Source organism: Convolutriloba macropyga, chromosome 5 (genome assembly GCF_964194025.1).
Source record: "Convolutriloba macropyga chromosome 5, txConMacr16.3, whole genome shotgun sequence".
Taxonomy (NCBI): Eukaryota; Metazoa; Xenacoelomorpha; order Acoela; family Convolutidae; genus Convolutriloba; species Convolutriloba macropyga.
Genome location: NC_134472.1, coordinates 57925774 through 57953273, shown reverse-complemented (window position 1 = coordinate 57953273; position 27500 = coordinate 57925774). Strand labels below are relative to the sequence as shown.

Sequence of the window (27500 nt, the reverse complement as noted above, 5' to 3'; positions counted from 1 at the left end):
GTGTGTATGCTTGGAGGTTGTTGAGGGGCTGTTGTCATGTGTGTTCAAAGAAACAATGGGGAATCTGAAACAACGAAGTTAAAACGGTAAAAAGTATAGTTTCGTTGTTGATATTTTAGTTGGCTAAAACGATAATTGTTTTTGTGTATGAACAAAATAAGTGTAGGGGAAGGGGGTAAGAAGACATGAAACGAGTTTTTTAAAATATACAAACCGAAAAGGCAGGTCGGCTGATCAAAATTGCATCTATATCATACATAGTTGATTGCTAAGTCGGATAGCTTTATTGATTGCTAATTTATAGTTTATAAGTATAGTTGATTCAGATCCAATCCACCATTTTATTCCATCAAAGAATTAATTCGGTCTCATTTCAACTTTATGCGCCTTTTTACGATATTTACAATATTCTATACGAAGTTTCGATATTTTAAAGATTTTTGAATTCCAATGGTGATTATTAATTTGTTATTGTATTTCAACGGTCAATTTATAATTTAATTCTTCTTGAATCATCGCAGAAGTCTCTGCAACTGCGATTACGAGGCAATAATATTATAGTTTAAAATATGTATTACATTGAAAGGTCATAGATGCAATTTTCTCGTCACTGGGAGATTCACGGAAAGATGTACGTCATTGACTCCAGTGTCAACTACCAACTCCCATGCACGGCGAATGGCACGGCACTGCTTGTTAGAATTTACAACGTCAATAGTGTACCCATACACACTGTTGTTGCAGTTCCTGCTCCGATCAGCGAAGGCGTACAATACACAGTCGTCAAAGTCTTGATCTAGAACACTTTTTACGGCGAGTAATAGAACATTCAGAAGTCAGTCACATGAGAACGCTTAAAGATTGTCTAAATATTTTATGTTAAGTGCAGATGTAGAGAAAAAAAGAACTCTAACAAAAAAACTGACGGTAGATTGCATAAATAAGAGCAAACGATACCGCTCTCCATCGGCAAAAAATCAAAAAGATGGTCGCATCGTGTGACACGTGTTCAATTTACTCTCTATAGAGCAAATTGCACATGTCTTATGTGATGTTTACTATCATTGTGTTCTCTTGCTGACGGAACACACTGAAGTTCCTGTGAAATTTAAATTTCACCGCATCGGGTGTTCCAAAAAGGCACTGAAAGGTTGAACGAGCCTGATCATAGATATTTTTGATCTAGCCAAAAACGCACCCAAAAAATATTGTACGAGGCCAAAAACGCGCCAAAATTTTTGAACGAAGCAAAGTCTGATCAGAGGTTAATGTATGGGTCAGAGGAGTCCTTTTAGGCGGATTTGTAATCCACTTTTGAGGAGTGTTAGAAACTCTACTGTATGTTTTAAATTTAAACAACGCTTTTAATGGTTCTATTAAAAAAACAGAATATGTACCCCGTTTAAGGATATTCTGAACGCCAGAACAAATTGAGGAGTCCAAGCTCAAATGAAAATACAAGCAAACACCAATTTGATATAAACTTCGGCAGTGTCCTGATTAAAAATCTGGTACGCCTCTCCCTCCATATCAGGTAAAAAAAAATTAAAGCTGAAGATTTTTGGTGAAAAATGACAACGAGCGTTGTACGAACACCTTCTCTTAAAACAAACTAATAACTCTCGAACATTTTTAAAACAAATAGCAAGGAAAATGTTGTTAACTGTAGTAAAGCTAAATATTGGCAATTGAGTCATCCTGAACTTAATTAATTGCATAAGTGGACTTGATAAAAGCGCTTAATTTTATGGAATTTGAATGACTTCCGCGTAATTTTGAATATCATTTCATTTTATCAGCTTAAAATTTTATTGGCTTAATTTCTTGTTTTGAGCAATCGTTTTACCGAATAATTTATTAATCTAAATGGTTTCGAAAGTTTCCTTTGTCTACTTCATTTGCTGAAAGCCAAAATTGTCGATGAGCTGGGTCGAATTTGCAAAATTGTGCAAAATTCGTCGAACCATGCTTTTAATTTTGACTTTTATCATAAATTCTGTTGAGCACGCATGTCAACTGATAAAAATAAATTTTTCAAAAATTTTACATCAAGTTTTCTACAACTTCGAAAGCTTTTACTTATCGAGTAAAATTTGAAACTTATCCAACCTATCCATTATAATTTCATAATGTTTCCACCAATATAGAGAAAGTTTTTTTAAAAAGTTGGTCAAATTTTAATCATAAAGAAACAACTTTAGTGAAAGACTTGGAATTGTTGCAAATATTTTTTTTTTAAAAAAGATCCATTAAGAACTGCCCCCAACGCCTTGTTTACCAGAAATAATGAGCAGACAGAAAAAGAAAATTGAAAAAACAACGACTATTTTGGTCCGATTAGAAGAGATATTGTCAAAAGTAGTACTTACAGTCGTTGAAGTTACGAAACGTGATGCCTATCAGGCTAACTCCTGGTGCTTCTATTGAGTAATCAGTCTGCGGACATCGGTTGCGACCTAAAAAAAGTTCATAGAAAAGTGGTACTAGACAGTTCTTATTTCTGATGCCACGAAACAATCGGATTTTATTGTGCTCTCAGGATGAGGTCCACTACCCAAGACAATTATGGGCCAAACCGACTTGGGTCGTGACCCTCTATCTTAGTCTGGACTGAGTGTAGGTCGCGCCCTCCGTCTAACCCATGCCTATTTTCGGTCTGTTTGATCTGGTCCATAACTTATTTTGGTCTGTTCGGTCTGGCACATACCTGAATTTCTGTCTTTGCTGTCAATTCGGTCTGGTCCATATCCATTTTTTGGTATGTTCGGTCTGGCCCATACCCAAATGTCAGTCTGACCCTTACTCAATTTTTGCTCTGTTCGGTCTGGCCCATACACATTTTTTGGTCTTTTTAGGCTACGTACCCAGTTTTTGGTCTGTTCAGTCTGGCCCGTACCCAAAAAGGCTAACTTTCTGGTGTGACCTCGAAAAAGCTAACCCCGAAAAGGCCTATCACGTTATTTCCAGGTGCTTCTATTGCGTAATCAGACTGCGGACATCGGTTGCGACCTAGCGCAAGTTCAGAGAAAAAAGATACTAAACAGTTCTTAATTCTTATTAGACGAAAAATTGGATTTTTATGCTTTCAGGATGAGGTCCACGACCCAAGACAGGTATGATTAGTCTTTCCCATACCTATTTTTGGTCTGTTTGTTCTGATCCATAACTTATTTCGGTCAATTCGGCCTAGCCCATACCTGAATTTTGGTCTGTTCGGTTTGGTCCATACATTAGTTTGGTCTGTTCGGCCTGGCCTATACCTGAATTTCGGTCTTTGCTGTCTGTTCGGTCTGCTCCATATCCATTTTTTGGTGTGTTTGGTCTGGACCATACCCAATTTTCAGTCTGGCCCTTACTCAATTGTTTTTTTGTTCGGTCTGGCCCATACACAATTGTTGGTCTGTGTAGGCTGGACATAACCATTTTTTGGTCTGTTCAGTCTGGCCAATACCCAAAAATGGTTTTCGTCCATACCTATTTTCTGGTGGGACCCCGAAAAAAAAGTATTCTGTTAATCTCTTTGGAAAGGTATTATTAAACAAGTTATTCTAATCAACGCCAAACAAAACTAATATAACTGATCCAATCCCAGAAATCCAGCTTAATACTGCACTTTTAAACTCTCCCTTGTAAAATCACTCAATATTGTCTCGTAGGATAAAATATCACACAATTTTTTCGTTTGACAAATGCGTTTTGTGTAATATTACACGAACGAACTTTCCTCGTACGATGAACAATTTGTGCTTTTTTCATGAGAAATTACACGAAAAACCGTATTAATCACTTAGATACTCGTGAAGGCCAACCCGAGATTTGTGAGATTTTGTATGTAAAATCACGTAAATTGCAATTTTCGCGTCACTTTTTACATGAAATATTTTGTGTTGATGCAAGGTTTTTATTGGAGACATTTAGAGTATGTATCCAGTTTTGTGCGAAAAATAACATATTCGAGCCCTGAAATGACCATTTGTAAACAACAGCCAATGTTTTGCTACTAGCTGTATACATTATAAAAACATATAATGAATTTCGATTACTCTATGGTACTGGTTTTAAAAACCAGTCAAAATGGTGTACGCTGCTTTTGGGCCTATAATTTTCTCAGTTTAATTCTACATATTTTAGACAATCTGGCTCTGTGTTACCAAAATCTGTTCAGTCTGGTGCATAGGCTTGCCTTGGGACTGTTCGATCTGACCCAGGATCTGGCCTTGGGTCTGTTTGGTTTGCAATAGTTTCTTGACCTGAGTCTGTTCAGTCTGTTCCAGATACTGTCCCTGGGTCTGTTCGTCTTGTTCAGGGTGTTCAAAGTCTTTTTGCTCTGCGTTGGCAAAGTCGGGCCCAAACGTGATTCTTGGCCTGCTCGGTCTGGATCCCTCGTCCTTGAGTCAAGCTCGCCTGGCCAATACCTGTCTTGGGTCGCGGATCCTAGGATTCTTTCCCTCTACTGACACAATCCTTTTTACAATACAAGAATTGGACTGTATTGGAGCTCTGTCGTTTTTTGTAAGATATATTCACACTTTGTTCAATTACCTTCGTCTTTCCAAACGTGATAACCAGGTAAGGCCCAGTTAGCATTGAGTTTCACTAGCGGTTCAAAGCTGCATTCTGTAGTCCATCAAGTGCGCTTAGAATGTGCAACATCAAGGTCAACATGTCTTTTTTAGGAGCTCTTGAGCCAAAAATGGTGCGTAATTTAAAGTTTTTTTCGTCATTTTTCGAGCCAGCTTTGTATTTAATTAGTATTGAATTGAAAATTTTCCGAGTCGATTGCAGGACATAATTTCTTTTTATAACCATGAAATCAGTTATATGATTTGGTACTGCAAACAAAGACGCAAAAGGTTTCAAAATTTTGCATTCTATTCCACGTTTTTTAAAACTGTTTGAAATTTTTTGAGTCCTTTCACTCTCATCGGCTAGGAAACCTCCTCTACGGCTTGATAATATGTTAAATTTGCATAGTTCTCGTGCCAATGGAATAGTTTTGCAGGATTTTAATATCACGAGCCTTAGCAACTTTTTGATAAAACTTTCTGATTTTTTTTCGTTTCTTGAAGATTTTTCTCCCCAGGGATCAGAGAATCTCTTTTAGCGTTCGGTAGAGTGTTTTTGACCAAATGTTAGCGGAAATTGAATGGTTCTCAACATTTTTATGTCACAAACGTTTGCTATTTTTCGTCAAAATTTTTTAAAATTTTTAGTATATTGTTTTCATTTTCTTAGTTAATCGATGTTTTGAGCCAATGAAGCTATTTCAGGCTGACAATTGGGTTATTGGATATTCTCAGAAGTCAATGAAATGGTTCTAAGAAATAAAAATCGCAATTTTTTTGCAACATTTCCTTTAAGATTTTAAATTGTTTTCAAATTTTTCTTGTCATTTTCTGAGTTTAACGATCTTGAAAGCCAATAAAAACTTTTCTGTATCAATAAAAACTCATTTGCTAATAAGTTACCTTGCAGATTTGGGAGACAAAAATTTGATCATTTTTGTTATAGTTAAATGAAAAAATTACTTTCCTTACTTTTGTTCAATTTTCAATTTTAAAGCTTTTGGCATAATTCTCGAGTTTTTCAATCTTCAGTGGCCAATATTTGTCGTTAAAGGATTTTACATGGGTTAATGGGTATATCTATAAATGAAAATTAGCTATGGTTGTTGTTTGTTTTGTTTTGATTATTTCAGTTTTTCGACTTTTAGAAATTTAGCAACGCTTAGAAGTACGTTTTTCTCTGAGAAATTTAGCGATGGTTGTTTTTTGCTTAGCTTGTTTTATTAACTTCAGTTTCTCGATTTTTTAGATCGTGTTTCCATTTGGCTGGCATTGCTCAATTGATTTGCTGGTTAGGTTCAGTAATTCTAAGTTTTTCTTTCAATTCTGTGAATTGTATTTTAGGTGTTGTCTTGTTGTGTTTTTTTTTTGTTTGAGACCTATCACTCTGATGAAATCGAATTTCGGCGGGAATAGCAGTTCGCTACTTAACTTTAAACGTTTTCTACCAAAAGTAGTACAATTACACGGGTATTTTTTCACATGCGACGTCACACAATTCCCATATTCTACTGCGATAAGTAAAGTTAAGTTAGCATCACACGAAGAAAATAAGTTACTCACACGAGAGAAAATTTTAACCCCTCTTTTGAGTAACTTTATGGTATTTGAGTATTTTTTTAACATTTCGGTTAATTTTTTTTATTACGGCATAATTTTTGTTATTACGGCATACTTCTGGCAAAATAACATAATAAAAGCGATTGCCGATAGCTTTCTTCCCAGGTTGAGATGTCCACCCTATGTCCAAACCGTCCCAAAAGGAAAGTGCCAATGTCCAGACTTTCGTGCGTTCGCCAGAGTTTGGTGCTTTCATGTCCAGACTTTCTTGCGTTCATGTACAGACTTTCGTGCGTTCACCAATAGTTCTTTTAACAGATCTGTTACAAGCTTTATTCATATTCAGAAATTTGCGGCAATTATTCTTGCAGCAAAAGTGGAGTTGATCTGTAAAATCTTGCAAATTTTAGTAGTAGACTAAGGACAATATTCAACCTTTCAAGAAACATATTGTGCTGCCAGAACTTTCTATGAGTTTGAAGTGCGACATCTCTGCTGTTCGTTCTTCCAGCTCCTTTTCCCAAAAGTATGCAAAACAGTTCCCGTCGTTAGTCACAGATAAGATGGCTGTTGCATTTCGCCTTTGCACTTCATCTGCACATTGGTACGCAGAAATTTGATGACTGATTTGTACCATTTCACGAGAGATATGCAAACTGTTTGTAGTTAGGTTAATCATTGGACCACTGATGCAGGGAGAATCTAGAATGAAAAAGAGAGAAAATAGCTATTGCAAAACGCAGCAAATAATAACAAACGAGAAGATAAGACCTACCCTAGTGATGAGCGGATTCAAATCTTGCAAGAATCTTGCAAGATGAATCAAAACTTGGAAGATTCTTCCAAGAATCTTGCAAGATATCAATCAAGGCCAAAAAATAAATCGGGATTTGAAGGTTTTAGGAAACATCTTTGAAGCAAATTATTGTTTACTGAACAAATTACAAAACCTAATTCAATGAGAAAAAATAAAACCCGGATTCAAAATTTTGCAAGAATCTTGCAAGAATGTTGCACGTTTCTGAATTCTGGAAAATTTATTTGTGTATAATTGGTAGCTGAAACAAACTGAAAACCAAATGAAATGACTGATATCAGTATTCTTGATTAGCAAAACGGAACATAATTGACTTTTTTGTAAACGCCTTTTGAATTTGAAATCTTGCAAGAATCTTGCAAGTTTCTTACAAGATTTTGAAATTAAATACAACTTTCCGACAAATAAGTATAGACAACTCGAGGCAATCAAATCCGTCCTTTTCAAGTTCAATTTACCTTATAAAAGAGGAAAACACTTTCAATCTTTTTCTCATTTTTTATTAAAAACAAATTATTTTCAGGGAAACAAATAGTTGGAATTTTTTGTTACTGATCCTGTCGGTAATTTAATATATTTTTGTTTTCACTGTACCCTATCAGTAATCCTATAACTTTATTTGTAACTCCGCCGTAGCCGGTCCCTAGCCCCGATGAGCAAGAAGGAGGGAAACACACCCAGAACATACTGGAAGACCTCAAAAAAGTTGATTTTTAAAACAACTTGAGACTTTCTCCGACAATTTTATTGCCATTTTATATATAATTTGCTGTTTTGATGTTTTTTTGTTTAGAGATAGAGTTTGAGCCTAGTTTTTTTGGTAGGTCACCGCTTATTTCTCCTATAGCTATTTGTTTGTAACTCCGCGGGCTCCAAGCATGGAATTAAAAAGAGGAGGGAAAACACCCAAATTATACTGCTAATAGCTCAAAAAAGTCAGTCTTAACTTGACTTGAGCAAATTTTCCGACACAATTTCATGCTTAACATTGACATTTTCAGCTCGTCTGCCATCATCATCTAGCCAGGTGACCAAAAATAGAACTCAAAACCTTGCAAGGTTTTTGCAAGAAAAATACAAAATCTTGCAGGACTCTCGCAAGAAGAATTCAACTCTTGCAGGAATCTTGCAAGATAAATAGAAGAACTATGCATTATCTTGCAAGATTTCTTGCAAGATTCTTGCAAGATTTTGAATTCTTTGATCACTAGAATAAGTAACGGAAATAATGACCGATGCAGTTTAAGAGTGAATGCAATCGAAAGTTACTTCTGAAGTTTCCCAGACTGCATAGCAAGGAAGGGAAACAAAGAAAAGGTTTTAAAATGATGAGGCGCTGTTTTGTTACTTCTGCTGTTCCCCCTCTTCCGCTCTCGTACGCTTTGATCTATTAGATTATCAAAAAATTAGTTATTTCTTAATAAAGCCGGTACTAATAGTTTTGATTGGCAAGGTATAGCAGAAGAAAGAAGGTTGCTTGCACATAATCACATTCAACCAATGTTCGTTTGTCAAAGTAAACGATCCGTGAAGCCATATACAAACAAACCTACTTCGCTCTTAAGAACACATTCATGTCATAGGGACCGCTTTTAATTAAAACTTTACATTTAAAAAACTCTACGCAAGTTTTGAAAGACGCTTGCAGTTCTTGATATGTTATCAAAAGCAGTCTTTGAAATTTAGGTTCAATCAGCCATTTCATATTCGACCAGAACAGTGCGCTGAACAATTCTTTGATTGCCGAATCAAATTGTGAATTTGTATTAATTTGTATTAATTTGTATTCTGGATTTGTTTTAGTGTTGTCTATTGATTGCCAGAACAATGCGCTGAACAATTCTTTGATTGCCGAATTGAATTGTGAATTTGTATTAATTTGTATTCTGGATTTGTTTTAATATTGATTTACCTTTTTACTGATATGGCATTTAGTTTAAATGTCCGTTTGGTTAATTCATTCTTTTCGTACACGTGGAAACGTGTTCTCCCCTTTATCAAGGCAGGTTAGCGCATCTTCCGCCTTTGGCGCCACATGGCGCGGTCAAAGGTTCACGCGACATTTTATAACCAAAGGTTACTGAAACTCGGAGCATGATAAAGGCAGCATGTAATTAGCGTGATGGAAGATCAAACACATTATGCAGTGAGCGCGCTCATTTTATTTACATTAAGGGAAAAGCGCGGGTAATTACAAAACCAGACAGAACAAAATACTGCACATTAAAAGGCAGCGTGGCAAAATGTGACGCCACTTGAAAGACACCTGACTGCAGTTTCGCGGTTTTGAACTGGATAATTGAGTGAGGTTTTATTATGCATTTGTGTGATGCACATGATATAAACTGTCATGAACAGAGCATGACTAAGAAGAAATCCCCGAATTCAAAATTAATGTTTCATTGCTTGATGTTCCATGCATGCTTAGTCAGGGAGTCTCTAAAACAAACCACTATTTCAAAAAAAATTTTAAATTCCAAAAATAAGCGAAATATCAGCGGAATGATTTCCCAAGGATTCTGTACAGCATTTGATTAGTTCCCTTAAACTACAATGGCAAAAAATGTGTTCCTAAATCCCAAAGTCTGATCTCTAGCTGTAATTTAGTGCTCACGAAGTGGTTGATTTAGGGTCGATATGTTAAAACCATATAATGGCACGAAAATTCTATCCCACAAATCACACATCATCAATTTTATGTAGTCACACCCACAATTTTACAAGCGCATTCCACTCTCAAACGCTCCCGCAGAGTTATTTGTTACTAACGCTTTTGTTACTAACGCTTTTGTTACTAACGCTTTTGTTACTAACGCTTTTTACTAACATTTTGTCAAACCAATTCGACAGCTCAAACAAAGGTTCCGTTTTTCGGCACTCGGTTTGTTAAGCTCCACCGCATTCAGTCACATGTGGAAGAAATAAACATCGCCAAAAATGGTGGCAGAAAACGTTAAACCTCTTAATTTTATTGAAAATACTCCACAAGCAGTTAACAATTTAAACCGCGCACCTCGATACAGCTGTAGCTCTATCACTCTGGTGCTGTTGTTGACTCGTTTTACACAATGGTACATTTCTCAGTTTAACCATTTTTGATTGGGTAATAGAACTCAGATGATTTTTTTTCAGTCTTCACGCTAATTCAGTTTTGGCGACATAATGAACACCCGGACCAGTTGATCACATTAATTCAGCCCTTAACCGTTTGTTTTTATGCAATACCAGCTTTATAAACATTACCAGTTTTCAACTTACCGTATGCTTGTTGACGAACTTATGAGTCATACGTGGACGCATTATTTTACAAGTTCTGCTCTCTGTCTGAGGAGAGGTACTAAAATCATGTCCTCTAAACATGGCCAATTACCATATTTCACTGAATCTGAGCATGGCCAATTGCAATTGGTCACTCAGAAAGAACAGACTAATAACATCAAGAGCTTACTCTACAATGTAACAAAGAACAACTTAAATTATAACACATGAAAACCGCTGAAAATCTAGAACTTAAGACGCCTGATAATATGATTTTACGAGTGCATGCTTATTGTGCATACCTAAGTAGAATTGTATCAAATTTAGGTTAATTAGGTCAAGATGTAATTTAGGTCAAGATGAAATAGAGAGCTGAAGCGGAAAAAGATTCATTTATCACGAAACGAAACTGAAATTTAAAATCAAACCACAAAGTTTCTGTCTATCACCAGATTTCACCTCTTCACGACTTTTGGGACATCAGGCTGTCAAACATATCGCACCGCTCTGATTAAACACAAACATTCGATGAGAATTGTATTATCGCATGAGCCTCGGAGACTTCCACATCCGTCAAAGCAAACATAGCCTGAGCAAATGTTCAGCTACCTCAAAATCGAAAAAACTGCATTTGCCATTGTCAAACTTCTCATACAAAATCGAAAATAACTTTCGAACAACTTCTCGAACACAATTTACACTACTGTTTGAAGACCTGGAGCGTACGTACTATTCTGTTACAATAAATAATTCTGGCTTTCGTTTTTAAAACAGTATTTTTTGTGACTGAAGTAGTTTCTCTCCTCTCACTGTTAGTTCAATGGCTAGCCTTAGGAAGCAAATTTATTCATAGATTTGCATGGTTCAGGACTATTTTAAATTGATAACTGATGAATCATTGGTGATATACTCTGACACTCAGATGCGGCACCACTCACGTAGTATGTGAAACTAACATCACATAAGTATGTGTAAAAAACACAATATTATTAATCGAAAATCCGTTTAACTGCAATTTTTCATATGTCAATATGGAGGCCTTCGCAATTAGTTTATGTGAACATTTATGCGTTGGTTTGTACATGTTTTGAGGCGTCATAATTCAGTTAAAATCAGTTGTCCCTGCAATTTATGATAATTTCCATAATTTTTCTGTCCTGATTGGTCACAAAAATTACAGAGAACAAATATAAACTAATCTTTTGGTCAAAAATTACAATAATTAAAAGGAGATTGGAAAGTTCTCCCTTCCGTTGACTTTAATCAGCAGAATATTTGTAACAGGTTTTTAGATAGCGTTCAATATTCGAAAGCTGCTTTGATGTTTTTTCTATGTTTCCATAGAATTTAAAAAAAAATCATGTTTTCGTTTTTTCAACTTAGCAAACAAATCTGGTCATTAAATTAATCATAATTTGCCTTGACTAGTTCCCTTCTCGGCTTGGAGCTTGTCAATAGTGTAAAAAATTTTAAAAAATAATTTAAGACGTCTATTCTACTATTTTTTCAGACTTTGATAAGAATACTCAAAATCAAATTCTACAGAAAATTAATTTACAGTTAAACTAATGTGCATATTAATTCCAATTCTATCTCAGAAGATATCACATTGTCAAATTTTGGATTGACAATGTGATAAATGGGCTAATTTTTATAATTCAATACCATCATCTTTAGCTGGTTTTGCAAAATCTTTGCGAAATTTATTTATATTGAAGATCGGTTTTGATAAAAGGTAGATTAGATTGTTTTTTAAAGTGATTCGTTTCTTGCAGAAAATTTTGCAGATTTCTTCATGGAGACGTTCAGAATCAATACAAAATTTGAAAAATTAAATAAGTTTTGTTATTCGTACTTCAATTTAACCATCAGAAATCAAAAGTACAATCAAAAGCACATCATATATTCTACAAATTACAATCTGCATGGCACAAAATTTCCCATAAACTGCTTAAATTAAACTTAGAAAACATTCCACTTAACATTTTTCTAAATTTGCGGGAGTGTTTATTGGAGAACTTACGGGTTTCAAATCAAGTTTGTTTTGTTTTCTTGCTTCTAAATAATGCTAGCAATCATTGGTGCGCAAGTGTAGGATTTGAAAGTGGAACTCTTTTGTCCAAATAGAGTGACAACTGAACTGTTAACTTAAACGATTTTTGCATTTTTTAACCAAAATTTTCGAACTAAATATTTCTTAACACCATTTACTACGCTTAAAGTTGGCCTTAAATTTTTTGTTTCTTCATATATTCTACAAATGTGTGTGATCTGAACTATAAATACCATGTAAACAATTTTGGATCTTTTCCGCTAGCGCCGATCATATTAAAGTACTATTGGTTTCAGTAATGCCCATCATTTGGTGTTTTTTTAGTTGATTGTACAATAACACAATTATTCAATTTGGAATAAATGTTGCCGCACCTTTGTTTGCTACCATTGAAATAAAGAGAGGCTTTTCTGTTTATATAAATTGAATTTTGGTTTAAATGGAGGTCCATATGTTTAAAAATGTAAATGAGAAATCAAATTGAATTGATTAAAAACTCAAGAATTAAAGGAAAACAATTTCAATTGAAAATTGAACAAATGAAAAAAAGTTTTGATTGAAAAAGACCCATATGTCTTCAAGAATCGCTTTTAGATCCGTGCAAGACATTGAAGAAAAGCAAAAATGTATAGCTGCCCAACAGTTACTGTTCTTCGTTTGGTCAGTTTTTAGGATTCAGAAAGCCAAAGAATAAATGATTTTACCTACCTGAAAACTCCGATGTTTTCGGTGACCAGCTGAATTTTTCTTCGTAAACAAGAAGAGTTTGTAATTTTCGTACAGTTTTTTATTCTGCTCCATAAATGGAAGTCAACACCGCCAAATTGATTTCAGCGTCCTTCGTTAAAAAACAATGACCATCAGATTTTTGGCGTTCTCTCGTGTATCTTTTGTCCAATTTCGTTCACAGAAGATATTATGACCTGTCCTTTATGGGGGAAAATCAAATTTTTTGTAATCGCAAATCCTTCAGTAAAAAGTTGAAGCAAATAGATCCCGCTTATCCAATGTGCAAGAGCTCAGTCTCCTTTTTGATTATATGGAAAATAAGAAAAATAACGATTTGGAAAATAACTCTAATGGGTGGAGAATAAAATATAAACTTTGTTGCGCGCTCTTAAACTGTGCTATTGGCTCTGTCATGTAACTCTGAAAACATTGCGAATGTCATGCTCAACAGCGGGTGTTGCAATTTTTCCATTACTGGACGAAACCATTACCAATTAAAGTGCACTGATCTGTCCATATTACCTCTTTAGTTCCACAAAACGCATCTTACAACTACACTAATTGCTACGTACTATAATAGAATACAATGTAAAAAAAATCTACTCTAAAAAACGCTATAATTGATATTTGTTGCATTTCCCTAGTATCACAATTCCACAAGTTTGCGCAATGTCAATAAAAATCGGGTTGTAGTGTAATGTTTTGATGAAGCTCGACGCATACAAACAGACCAAAAGTTGGGTATGGACCAGACCGAACCGATGTTGGCCAGCCTGAGCCAGACCGTACAGACCCAAGTGAACCCCGAGCAGATCAAATGGACCCGGACTCTGGGCCAGACAGAACAGACCCAAGCCAGAGCCTGAACAGACTTTGGGAACCCTGAGCCAGATCAAAAACGTCTCAAGGCAGACCCTGAATCAGATGGACTCAGAAATGTGCAAGCACAATAACAGAATTAAGATTTATGAATTCAAATTTTGGGCCCGAAAAAGAGCTGAAACAGTTTTGACAAAAAAATACAAAAACGCATTGTTCAGTAATCGACCTTCGGTGTTTGTTTAGTCGTCTAACTATTTGTTGCTAATTGCTAAAAATCAGCTGCTGCTTTCCAAAAGCGGTCTTTTCAGGAATTAAATATTTTTTGCAGAGGACTGGCCACTTCATTGAGCTGGACTTCTGGGCTTTTGGTCAGTCCAAATATTTTGTTTGGACAGCGATTTGAGCTAACTCTCTTGATATTACAGCTCCAAAGAAATTTAAAAACTGAAAAGATTTCTCCTAGCCATGCCAAAAACAATGAATAAGCGAAATCGAACAGACCGAGGAATGCGTATAGGCGAGACCGAACAATCCGATGACAGATGTATGGTTCTGTGTTAGACTATACAGGCCAATGTATGATCAAGGGCCGGACGGAAAAGACAGAAGAAAAGATTGGTATGCGCCAGACTGAACAGATCCGATTCAGGTATGAACCCGACCAAGCGGCACGACCGAAATCCTGTCCAGACTATGCGCTTGGTCGCACTGGACCCCCTGTCCCTGACCCAATTCCGTCTGACCAATACTCGTCTGGGTTCGAGGACCTCATCCTAGAAAACCCATTATCACAATTAGGCTGTATTGTCCTGGACATGACTTTTGCTCAATTTTGTTTAATTTAGAGTAAGTTGAACTAGCGTTTAGGTTGAATTCCCTGTTTGAGGTGAATGCGGTGAAAAAATGTCACCGCATCTAAACACAATTCTTTAAAAAAAATTCACCGCAAAATTCACCGCCTTTCTTGCCAAAATCCACAACATCGATTATTGGGGCAAAAATTAATATAAGAAACGCATTGAAAGCGGTGAATGCGGTGAAAAAATATTTTGCCACATTCCACCGCAATTCTAAAAAAAGTTCATTGCAAAATTCACACCGCATTTCGTACAAAAATTCACCGCATCGATATTTGTGGAAAAAATAATATAAGAAATGCGTTAAAAGCAGTGAATGCGGTGAAAAAAATGCCACATTTCGATGCATTTCTTACAAAATTTCGCCGCAAAATTCGCCGAATTTCTTTCAAAAAATCACCGCCTTTGCTTTTCAACGTTTATTTAATCTGATTTAAATTCACAAGAAATATCATTGAAGTCCGTGACAGTTGGCGCATTGGACTACGAAGTTGACGACAAGCAGGAGGTGAGCGGTGCAAACCCATGTATGTAAGTCTCTTTTTGTAGGAATTTAGAGAAATTAAACAATTCACTGCAATTCACCGCATTTACCCCGAAAAGAAGTAAAGAATACGCGGTGAAAATTAATTTTTTCACCGCATTTCACTGCTTTTCTTGCAAAAATTCACCACCAAACCTCGACCCGGGTTTGATTTTAGAATTGAGGTCAGAAAAAATTTACAACTTCGTTTAGATTTAAGTCGACATTCAGTCTAGTTAATCGTTAAATTCGAAAATAAGAAGAAATCTGAAATTGCAGTCATTATATTGATAAGTATGGTTAAAACTATGCTACTTACCCTCTCATGTAAACATGAATACCTTGCGGTACATTTTTTGCTTCCCGTGTCGAGGTTTCGTTGTGAATTTTCGTAAGAAATGCGGTGAAATGCACTGAAAAAAAATAATTTTCACCGCGTAATTCTAACATCTTTTGGCGGTGAATGCGGTGAGCTGCGGTGAATTATTTTTATTCGCCGCGTTCTCATTATTCTTACAAAAAAGAAGCTTCTGTACCGGGTTTTGGACCCTTTACCTCCTGCATGCCTGCAACGTCTTATGCTACTGGGCCAACTCTCATTTACTTCTATCATATTTTTTGTGAATATAAATTGGATTCAGTAAAGGTTGAAGGCAAATGCGGTGAATAGTTGTAAGAAAACTGGTGAACTGTGGTGATTTATTTTTTTCACCGCATTCACCACTTTCACAGCATTTCTTACATTAATTTGCCACAAAAGTCGAGGCGGTGAATTTTTGTAAGAAATGCGGTGAATTTCGCGGTGAAATTTGGTAAGAGATGCGGTGAAAATCGTTGAAATTTTTTAAATCGCATTCACCGCAATCGCCGCATTTCTTACAAAAATTCACCGCATTCACCGCATTTCTGACATAAACTCATCCAAAAACCTCGAGCCGGTTATAATTAAAACTATAGCCATGCCCATCTCTATTGCGCTCAGTTTTGCACGAGCGTCTTAGCACACCAACTACTTGTTGAGAATGCTCTTTATTTCACAAATGGAGGCCTCGAATTATTTTAGACGTGCATAAAATACTGTTCAGCGGAAATTCAATTGAAAATTCAGTGCTCAGTCAAGAAACACTCACCGAATAGACATGTAACCCATGCGTCATTTCCATCCAAGTCCTGCCCAGTCACGGCGTCACTCATCATCTCCAAAACGTACACTTCCCTCTCTCCTTCCTTCTTGATCCAACCAATTGCGTTCTCATACAAATGATGCGAGAGCAAAAACTCTGTTATAAGTTTTGACTCCTGATTCGGAGACGACAATGTTGCAGTTTTCAAGCTTGTATCGTTAAAAGCCGGTTTTCCCTTATACAGCAATCCATAAACCGGATGATTTTCTTGATCTAAACAACTCAAATTAACATATTCTGGAATGAGCTGCTTTTTAGTAAGCGTTTTTTAGCAATTGCAGACAAACAGAAACATTAAAAAATTGTTGAAAACCGCTCAGGTCAAATTAATCTCCGATCAGACCGCACACGCCCAAACTACCTCTGATCAGGGTTGAACAGCACTGGAATTGTTACTGATCATGCAGACCCAACTGGTCTCTGATCGGGTTAAGTTTTTCGGCTAACTACATAAAAGCTACTTACTGCAAACACAAACTTGTTTTTAATGACACAGTTTTTGACCAAAATGATTACTATGTTTTCTGGTCTGTCGATTTGCAAAAAACTCAAATGACTGGTTTAAAAATAACCGTGTTTAGAGGAATTCAAAAAGCATTGAAAATGAAATTGAATAAAACTTCCATCGCAAAAAAAGTCAATTAATTCTGGAAGTATACTTATTAATTGGCAAAAATTAATACGTACCGTTATCACATCGATCAAATGCCAGCTCTGAAAAAGTGAAGGAATTTGAGCTCTTGGCCGCAATTCTCGAAGTAATCATAACAAATAGAAAGCCAAAATTAACCTCTGCTGGTATATAGAGCATCTCCGGTGCCTGATTTGCCAGATGTGAGAACCAGCTGACCAGTATTTGTGAAAATGACGCTGTTTCCTCCTTCTACACTCACAGGCACATTTTCCTTGTCCTTAAATGAATAAAAATTGAGCTATTAACAAAATTTTAAGGTAACAGAGAAAACCAAAGAGAAGAGAAGTAATAAGTATTACTTTTGTTTATTTTCAGGGTTCAATAAATCAATGAAATCAGTTAGGCACCATACACAACATCAATTGTGAAAAACTTTGCGTCCACTGAATTTCCAGGCTGAGGTCTGCGTTCAAAATCAACCATAATCGTACACAACTAGACGATAATCAACCAAGATCAGATTATTCAAATGATAATCAGCATAATGATCAGACAATCAAGACAATAATCAACTAAGTTTGGCCAATAGAGGAAAAAACCAGTCATGGTCAGAAAAATTAATCGTTAACAAAAGTAAACGCGCAAATTGTAATTTTATCTGCTAAGTTATCTGATTTTAAAGTCGATTTTGGACAGCACGTTTTTCAATCACGGTCGTTTCATTCATTTTTTATACATCACTCGCGAATAATCATCGGTTGTTTATTAAATCAAAATAAAATACTGGCGAGTCAACTTGGTCATGCCAGCAATTTTTAGGCAAGATTTCGCAATTCACACAATAATCAGACTTGAACCGAGGACCGACCCATCAAATAATCATCAATGATCCAATATTCCGAGAAATACTCAGCCTTGATCAGTCAATCCAGGGGATAATCTGCCACAGCCCAGAAACTAATTGAAAAGTATCATTTTAATCAGACACTAATGAGCTATCATGAGACAATATAATGCACGAAGATCAGACATAGGAGAAAAAGACAGGCCATGATTACATGATCGAGTGAATAACCAACATGATGAGACACTCCGGGGGATAAAATACAAAGATCAGAAATTAGAAAGAGAAATAAATCAACCTAAATCAAAAACTAAAGAGGATAATCAACCAAAATCCGACAACCCAGTGAACAACCAACAATAACCAGAAAATGCGAAAAACAACCATCCATGACCACGTTCAAGAAATCTTCTGCCATGGTCATTCAATCCAAAACAAAGCAATCAGCTTTTAATAAATTCTGAAAAAATTTTAAAATGTCCTTGAAATTTAGAAAACAATCTGCGAAACATCAAAACTCGAGAAAACAATTAGCTATGATCCGATAAGCGGAAAGATAATCAAAAGAGATCGGACAATCCAGTGGATAATTAACGAAGATCAGACAACAGAAAAAAAATCAATCGTAAAATTAGCCGGGATAAAGTCCAATAAATGCTTAAAATATAATCAGACAGTTCTAAAACTTAAGCCTTGTGCAGACAATTGAAAAATAATCAAAACAATTAGCCATGATCAGACAATCAGAATAATAATTAGTCATTACCAAGGCGTTCAGAAAAAAAACAGCTTTGTCAATTAAAAAAAAATCTCAAGCAATGAGACTCTCCAAAAACTTTAACCAATGGTCAGATAATTTCAAAAATAGACAGCAAAATAATCAGAACAAATTGAGGTAATTGAGAGGATAAATCTTGGTCAGACAACCCACAAAACGTGATCAGACAGTCGAGAAAATAATAATCTATGAACATATATTTCAGTGTAAAGTCAACGAACATGAGGCAATAGTTAAAATAACCCATCATTCGTCATTCGAGATGATAACAACTCATCATCAGAAAATCAACTCATCCCTAAGATCAGACAATGGAGAAAATACCCAGCCATGATCAAATTCAGAAAAAAAAAATAGCCACGATCTGTCAATTCAACAAAATCAGTCATGACCACATAATACAGAGAATAACAAGCCGCACAAATTTGAGAAAAAAAATGATCAGGCGACCCAGAATTTTATCAGCAATCAACAAACACATGACAGGATAAATCATTATGAGACAACAAAAATAAGATTCAGTCATGGTCAGACGGTCAAAAGTAAAATAGACCGTGATCAAAAAAAATCCAGTGGGCAATCATCAAAGATCATAAAATAGAGACAAATATCAGACATGGTCACACATTTGTGAGAATAATCAGCAATGATCAATTATTTAGCAAGATAAATCACGATCAGACATTCCAACAAAAACTCAAACTTGATGAGAACATTTAGAGAATAACTAGCCATGATGAGACAAGTCACAAATAAATGTGTCATGATCAGACATTTAGGAAATACTCAGCGATGATCAAACCTTTCAAAGGATAACCAGCCTCAATCAAGTCTTTAAAATAATCAGAAACGCTCTGACAAATCTAAAACTATAACCCAACTATGAGAAGCAGAAATCATCAGACAATACAGAAACGAGTTAGCATTGATCGCGCAATTGAGATAGGAAATCTTGATCAAAGAACCCAAACCAAATAACCAGCCATGATCAGAGAGTCGAGATTATAATAATCCATGATCAGACAATCCAGAGGATCAGGCAGCAGAGACAATAACCGTTGTCTTAAAATTGAGAAGATAATCAGTAAAGAATAGACAACCCAGGTAACAATTAGCGAGGTTCTGACGATGGAGATATCAGCCAGCCAAGATCAAGCCAGGAAAGGAATAAGTCTTGATCATGCAATACAAAAAGAATCACCCATGACCAGATACTCCAGATAAAACAATCATATAAGGCAGTCGAGAGGAGAAACGATAACTATCAGACAAAGGAGAAAATAAGCACTCATTGTCGGCTATAGAAAATAATCAACCATGAGAAGATAAATCATGACATAACTAGCAATGATCAGGCTATCCACAATACAATGCGCAATGTTAGAAGGATTAAAAAGTAAGGAGCCATTATTAGTCAATACGGAAAATAGTCAACCATGATCAGACAATCGAGAGCATGAATAGTTATCAGACAATCAAGAGTGTAATCAACGAAGACACGACCGTAGAGAAAATGGCCATTCCTGATTAGGCAAGCGAAAAAATATAGACAGATCAGACAACTCAGAAAACTATCAGCCATGATCATACAATTCAGAAAACTATCAATCGTAGTAAGAAAAACAATTAGACATCAAGCAACGGTCAAGGGTTACCTTAAAAATCAGCAACGATGAGACGATCATGAAAATAATCAACCTTGAGGAGGTAATTTCGACATTAAAAGGCCATGATCACATAATCCACAAGGCAATCAGCAAGGTGCCACAGCATCTAGAAACAGAGCAGCCATTGTAAGGCAATCGCAAACTTAAAAAAACGGTCATAAATAAACAATACAGCAAATGGTCGGTCAAAATCGGAAAATTTGAAGGTTAATCAGCCATTATCAAACAATCGAGATGATAATGAACCTTGATCAGACAATCCAGAGAATACTCAATCCAGAGAATACAAAATCAGACGAAAGGAAATAATAATCAGCAATGATTAGACAATTGAGACAATAAACAAGAAAATCAGACTATAAGAATATAATCGGCCATGATTAGACAATCTAGAGGAAAATCCTTTGAGATCAGAAAACAGAGAAAATTAGCAGTCAAGATGGAAAAAGGGAATAATTTGCAGACACTCCAGAAATATAATCAGCCTTGAGGGAAATTGCAAAGAAAGTCAGCCATTAACCTGCTGCAATCATAATCAGCAATTATCAGACATTCTAATAAAAAAACAATCAACCTTGAAACAGTTAATCCTGAGGACAACTAGCCATGATTTGACATCACAACTTGTAATCGGCCACGGTCAGATATTGTAAAATTAATTAGCCATAGTCAGACAAAGCAGAAATTAATCAGTCATAATCAGACAATCCAAAAACTAATATTTAGATAATCCAGAACAAACTAATCAATCATGGTCGAATGTTAATTGGATGGGATCTGGCAACGTGTCATCAACCCGTCATCGTTTTCACAATTTTCGAAAAAAAATCGATGATCAGAAGCACTTAAAATCTTCTACAGCGCTGAAAAGCTACAGCGCTGATGCCGTTTGATCATGTGCGAGAACCTCAGCTTGACGGGAGGAAAATATATTTGGAGCAGAAACGTATAACCTAAATAATTTCCGAAACGAAATTTACATTTCTCATTAATCAAGCTGGTCCGAGTTAATAAAGTAAAAGAAAGGCTCGGCCTGCAGAGCTATACTAGTCAATAAATTTGAGAAAAAATTACACGTTGAAACTTTGGCCAAGAGATGACCTCAAAATTCTTATACGATTTTCCAGAAACCCAAGGTCACCTGTGCTACAAGAGTGAGTCGTCCGCTGTTGTCAATTTTGATGCCATCAAATCCATCCCAGCTTCTCTCACTCAATGTCACATTGGCACTATTGTACACAACAGCCCCATGTGTCTTGAACTGGTCAAAACTGATGTAGTAATTTCCGTTCATTGAGTGATAACTTCCGTTTGTTATAACAGCTTCGCGTTTGTTTAGTAGAACTGTGTGAACTACAAAGTACCTATATGCTGTGGCCAAATCATTGAGAAGTTGATCGTCTAATAAAGCTGCATGTTCATGTTTGAGATCCATTCGGAACACATACCCATAATTGTTCCAGGGAACTTTCAGAAATCTCACCTCCGTCCAATTTACTGACCTGTCAATTATGTCGAATGTACCTAGACAAAAACAAAGTGTTATAACAAATCGCCCAAGTAAAACTCAGCACCCATGAGTAGAAAACACAAATGCACAAATGCCAGTGAATACCCTAGTAGAAAGCTGGTTATACCAGCTTTCTTATACTACTACTTATAGCTAGTACGTTGTAACAGAACACAATGGTTGACAATATCAACTTTAAAAATTGAACAAATTTAAAATGTTGTTTCTGAGGAACAAGTAATAGCATTCTGCAATATAAATTTAGCTCAATTAAATTCTTTTCAAATTCAACCAGTGGCGAAATTCTCTTTTTCTATTTAATACTCACAGAAGTTATCCCTGACTACAGAAGTTTCACCGAGACTTAATGAATAATTTGCGGCAAAAATAAGAGTGACAATTTTCAAGGTAGTTACGACTAAAATATAATTTTTGGCACAGATTCATACCGTTGACTTCTTTATTAGCAGTCAACTTTCTTTTGTAATTAAATTCATGCTACTTTATGGCAAATTATTTAAATCAAAAAAATGTAGGGTTAGCAGTGAATTGAAAATATTATTTAACACCTAAATATATTTAACATTACTAGTGTGTAGCGATACAAAAAAAACCTGTTACAAAGAAACATCTCTTGAGGCCTAATGTGGAAAGCACCTAAATTATGCGCATGTAGTTTCCACCCGGCAATCAAATGGCCTCAAATGCAAAATATGCATATCCAAAGAAATGTGATTATAGTTACATTCGGTGGCAAGAGCATTTAACAAAATTTTAATTCTTTTACGATTTAATCTTTTAAGATTACTAAAATGAGCGATTGTAATGCATTTCATCTGCCGATTTTAATGCATTTCATAATGCTTTTCATCTACAATTAAAATTCTTTGTGGAATGCGCTTCCTCATAGAGTATTTTGCGTCAAAACGTAGATTCCACTTTTCAACTTTGAAATTAAACGTGAAAAGCGCTGACTGATATTGCCATTTAGTGTGGCACCTTTTCAGCCTCGAAGTTTGTAAATAAGTCTCACATGTACAATGTATTAAGATATGAAAAGTGAAATGTGGTTACAAAAGTGAGCAAGTTTACTCGCAAAATTTGGTAGAAGCTAGTAATGAACAAAAACAATGGAAAGTTGTTCAAAAAATTGAAATTAAAACTTAAATTAACATTAAAACAAAATTTCACCGCTACAAGATTTTCGTTTTTTTAACCACAAATTTTGTAAACATTTTTCTGAATGCAGAAAATTTTTCTACTGCATACAGAAGCTGCAATTCTTACGAAGAACAATTCTCGTTGTACTTAGATTTTATTAAAATTCAGATTTTTTTGGTTACTAACAGCAGCTTAATAGAGACAAATCCAACTTCTGAGGGATAAATTGAAAAAATGACCTTTGTTTCTTTACTAAAAAAATAAAAATGACTTCAAATGGGAAAAATGGAAAAACGATTTATAGAAGAGAGAGAAAAATCAGACAAAAATCCTATCAAGGACACATTTATCCAAATAATTCTTTTTTTTTGCAAAGTATGACAAAAAAGAAATTAGAAAAACCAAATTTTATCAAACAAGCAAGTTATATCGCAAGAATTCAAAGCTTGAAAACTTTGCAAATTTGTTTCTCATTTCTGACAAACTTTAACTTAAATCTTAAATCAGATCTCTGGTCTTAATGTTGGTTACGAGACTACACCGATTAAGGACCAATCAATTGATGGCACAACACTAACAAAGAAAAATACTAAGCAGAGATCTAGTTTGATTTATGAGCGGGAGAAAAAATTTAAACCTCTAATTCTCCGCGGTGACAAATTACACGAAAGGAGAACTGGTATTGAAAATTGGTCATCTGCTCAAATCAAAACTTGTGAATATATTTCAGTGAATGAGCTCAGCAAAGCTTCTGTTTGATTTCTGACAGAAAGAACAGACAAAAGGACAGTATAAAAATTCACATTTTTTCGAAAAACCAAAATTAAGCAGACCCTGAGTATTTTTGTAGGTTCGGAAGCAAACCAGCGCAGATATCAGCATGTAAATGGATTCAACCATGCAGTCAATAAACACTCAAATTGTTCTAAGTTTTAAGCACCTTGTATGAAAATAAAATGTAAAAAACAGACAAATTTTTGCTCCCGGGTCGAGGTGTCACCGCTAAAAATCGCCAAAGGATGTAAGATTTGCGGGGAATTTGAGTAAAAAGTGTAACATTTGCGCTCAATGCGATGAATGCGGTGAAAAAAAAATTTAAGCGGTGAAATTTTTAAAGAAAATATTTCACCGCTACCAGCAGAATGCGGTTAAAAAATATATCAGCGGTACCAGCAGAATGCGGTGAAAAAAAATTTTTGCACCGCTACCAGCAGAATGCGGTGAAAAAAAATTTTCACCGCTAAAATTGCAAATCTTACAAATTTTCACCGCTAATTTCAACGGTTACCTTAAAATGACAGGAATTATAAGTAAAGTAAGTCACAGATGGCGCAGTGGGATAAGAAGTTGTTGACATGCATGAGATAAGAGGTTCCAACCGGTGTACGGAGGTTTATTTTTTGTAAATAATCCGCTGAATGCGGTGCAAAAAATTTTTTCACAGATAAAAACCGCAAATCTTACAAAAATTCACCGCATTGAACGCTAAAAAATGCGGGCGATATCTAATACTACATTATTTTTTGACCAAACCTCTACCCGGGCTAAAAGCCCGAATTAGATTAAAATGCACAAATTTGAAATGTTCAGAGAAATTTATGTTCTTTATTTCTAATAGTTTCACTTACAAAACAGAAAATTCAAATACTTGGTAGACTACCCAGATCGAAGTGTGCGTTAATGATTAGACCCATCCAGACTAAAATTGGTCATGATCAGACACATTCAGACGATAATCTGCCATGATCAGACTTTAGCTCATTTTCCATACGTGTTCGTTTTTAACTCGTTTTTTTGTTGACATGATCAGACCCATCCAGACAATAATCAGCCATGAGCAGACTGTAGCTCGGTTTTAGAAAGTGTGCTCGTTTTTATCTCGTTTTAAAAATTTTTGCTCGTTTTTACCGCGTTTTAAAATTTCTGCTCGTTTATAACTTTTTTTAGTAAGCAAGAACTTCCAAAGTCGGGTTATCTTTGACTTCCCAAGTCGAGGAGTTCGATCAAATTCCGCTCAAAAAATGAAAGAGATAACCTGAATGAGCGGAATTTGATCGGAATGAGCGAAGTTGTTGAAAAAAGATGCAAGAATAATACTATAGTATAAGTATTCATTTCAATGGGCATGCTTATCATTAAACATAAAACTGGGGACTGAAAGCTGAAAGCAGAAATTTACGCCTCATAGGGACCAAAAGTATTGAAACTTGCCTGCATCGTCTTATATTTGCGCTTTCACGTCACATTTGGTAGGCTATGCATGTGTGTCTTCTACTGTCTATATAAAGTTATTTTGAGCAACACACTAAAACTTGAAGGCTGTGCCAGTTGACCCCACTTCTGTTACCTGTTGCTTAACTTAGAGTACCAGCTGAATATTCAAACAAAATATCAGTAGCAAAAGATCAGTAGAGTTCCAATAAAAAAGAGGAGACGGTAGGTAAGAAGGAGGTTCGTTGATGTGCGTTGGCACATAAAGTTCCGACCCCGCTCAGCCAGCATTTTGACTTAATTTTCCACCAAATGAGGAAGAGACAGTAAACTTTCAAAAAAATTAACTTATTATTCAAAAATAATTTGAGTATCCATTCAAAAAATCGCTTTAGGTCCAAACCCCTATACAAATGAAACGATAACTCATTAGAAGTTCGATGATAACTGCCATTGAGGAGAGTAGAAGGGAAGATACACCACAAAATTAAATGAAACAACACGCATTACTTACGACCAAAACTCAAAGTCTATAATTAAAAAAACTTAATGAAAAACTTAAAAATGTAAAAATGATATCACAGTCTACAAAAGTTGAACATAATCAATTTCGCATTCTTTCAACGCTATTAATGTGATATGAAACATATCATTATTGTAGCATTACTGTGAAGGTCTGACAAGGCAACAAAAGAAAACCTGAGAAGGTCGAAATTGTCAAAAAGAAATGAATAAAAAAATTATGAAAACCCAATAATATGAAAACCCAAAAACATGAAAACGCCAATAAACTTTTGAAAAAACAAAACAGCAATGAAGACGACAGTAAATGTTGCTGAAAAACTTGCAATTTGTTGTTTAATGAGACTACGCTAAAAGGTTGCAGAAAATTTTGAAAGTGGCGAAGAACAAAAAAAAGGTTATTTTATTTTTTTTAAATCAAATTTTTTACACCCATAAGAAATAGCAACAGTAAATTTTCAATAAACAAATGGTAAATAATTTCACGTGTTACTACTTAGGAAGCCAATTGGGTAATTCAATATTGAGGCGAAGTCAAAAGACTAAAAACTAACAGCGAACACAAGAGAATTCAAAATTTCACAAACAAATTTACGCCAAAAACCCATTTTTTTTCGCTGAATTTATCACTTATTTTCATTGGCCTCCATTTGCACTTAAATTTTACTTGTCAATAACTCAGATTAGATTTGAAATCATTTTGGTTTGTAAATAACAAATAAAAATAAAAAAGCTGGAGTAATTTATGAAATCATATACAGCGCGAAATTTTTATCCGAATATTTTTTCAACTGTAAAATTCCACAACTAGACCAAAGCAATCTCAATCTTGCAGAATTGCATTCAAACGAAAGGGTTCAAGATGTTAATGAATTAGCTTAATTTACCAAAGAGTCATTATATCAAAATTAAAAGACGAAATCTGGATACATATCGAGTTATAGAAACAAAAAGGCATTATGTATCAACTGAAAGCTTCAGATAGTTTTTGTATAGCACGCTCAGTACCGAAATAAAGAATTGATTAATTAGTTCAGTCATAGGACTACCAATAAGAATATCAAAACAGGTGAGGTTCAAGAATTCATTAAAATTTTAAGGAAACTTTTTGTCGCGGCCAATAGAACTGGGGAGCTTTACTCCAAAAACAGAATATTCATTCATTTCACCTTGTATTAACTTGGAATAATGTTTTTAAAATTTGAACTTTTGAATCCAAACATACGACCCCAACTTTTCTTCATTGCAAAAATCAGCAATGATCCCAAAACCTGTCTTATTATGGCTGTCAAACGATATATTTATTCTGCAAAATTGTAATTAATTTTTGGCAAACAAAAATTTAAATATATCAAAAAATTTATCTTTTTTCAAAAAATATTGGATTAAATTAGCAAAGAACCGCAGAAACTTTTTTCCAGGGAACTTTCTTAGGAACCAGAGGTGCAATTAACATACATCTAATTAAAAGAAAGATTGTTTCATTAAATATATATTTGCACTGCGAGTGAAACTTGTCTACGTTGGCCAAATGAGAATATATAATGCCATTTTTACTTAAAGGAAACCGAATTGCTGTACTTTATAAAAAAACTACCTCAAAATTTTGCCAAATAAATTTGGTTGAAACAATAAAAACCCAATTGAGCATAAACAAACAACGGAAGAATGCAACGGAACAACAAACATGGAGAACCAACATACAAAAAAAACTTTCGAACAAAAATTATTACTTTTCAAACAATTTTTCAAAAAACTCTTAAAAAATTTTTTGAACGGAATGCAAAAAAGTATGCGTTTTCTAT

At 35.1% G+C, this 27500-nt stretch overlaps 1 protein-coding gene across 4 annotated transcripts in view; it reads right to left on the bottom strand.

Annotated features, from left to right (window-relative positions):
- LOC142340122 (uncharacterized) overlaps positions 1-27500 on the bottom strand; it is a 32601-nt gene that overhangs the window by 98 nt on the left and 5003 nt on the right. For 2 of the 4 annotated variants that reach the window (XM_075390572.1, XM_075390571.1), the window contains exons 2-10: positions 21433-21815; positions 17159-17279; positions 17056-17082; positions 16315-16581; positions 6561-6827; positions 2370-2456; positions 612-796; positions 215-230; positions 1-64 (exon numbers count right to left, since the gene is read on the bottom strand). The exon at positions 1-64 is cut by the window's left edge and continues 98 nt beyond it. In XM_075390572.1, the coding sequence (XP_075246687.1) occupies positions 45-64; positions 215-230; positions 612-796; positions 2370-2456; positions 6561-6827; positions 16315-16581; positions 17056-17082; positions 17159-17279; positions 21433-21726 (1284 nt within the window). In that variant the 5' untranslated portion in view covers positions 21727-21815 and the 3' untranslated portion in view covers positions 1-44. The remainder of the gene's footprint in view (positions 65-214; positions 231-611; positions 797-2369; positions 2457-6560; positions 6828-16314; positions 16582-17055; positions 17083-17158; positions 17280-21432; positions 21816-27500) is intronic. The other 2 variants (XM_075390573.1, XM_075390574.1) reach the window with 2 other exon arrangements.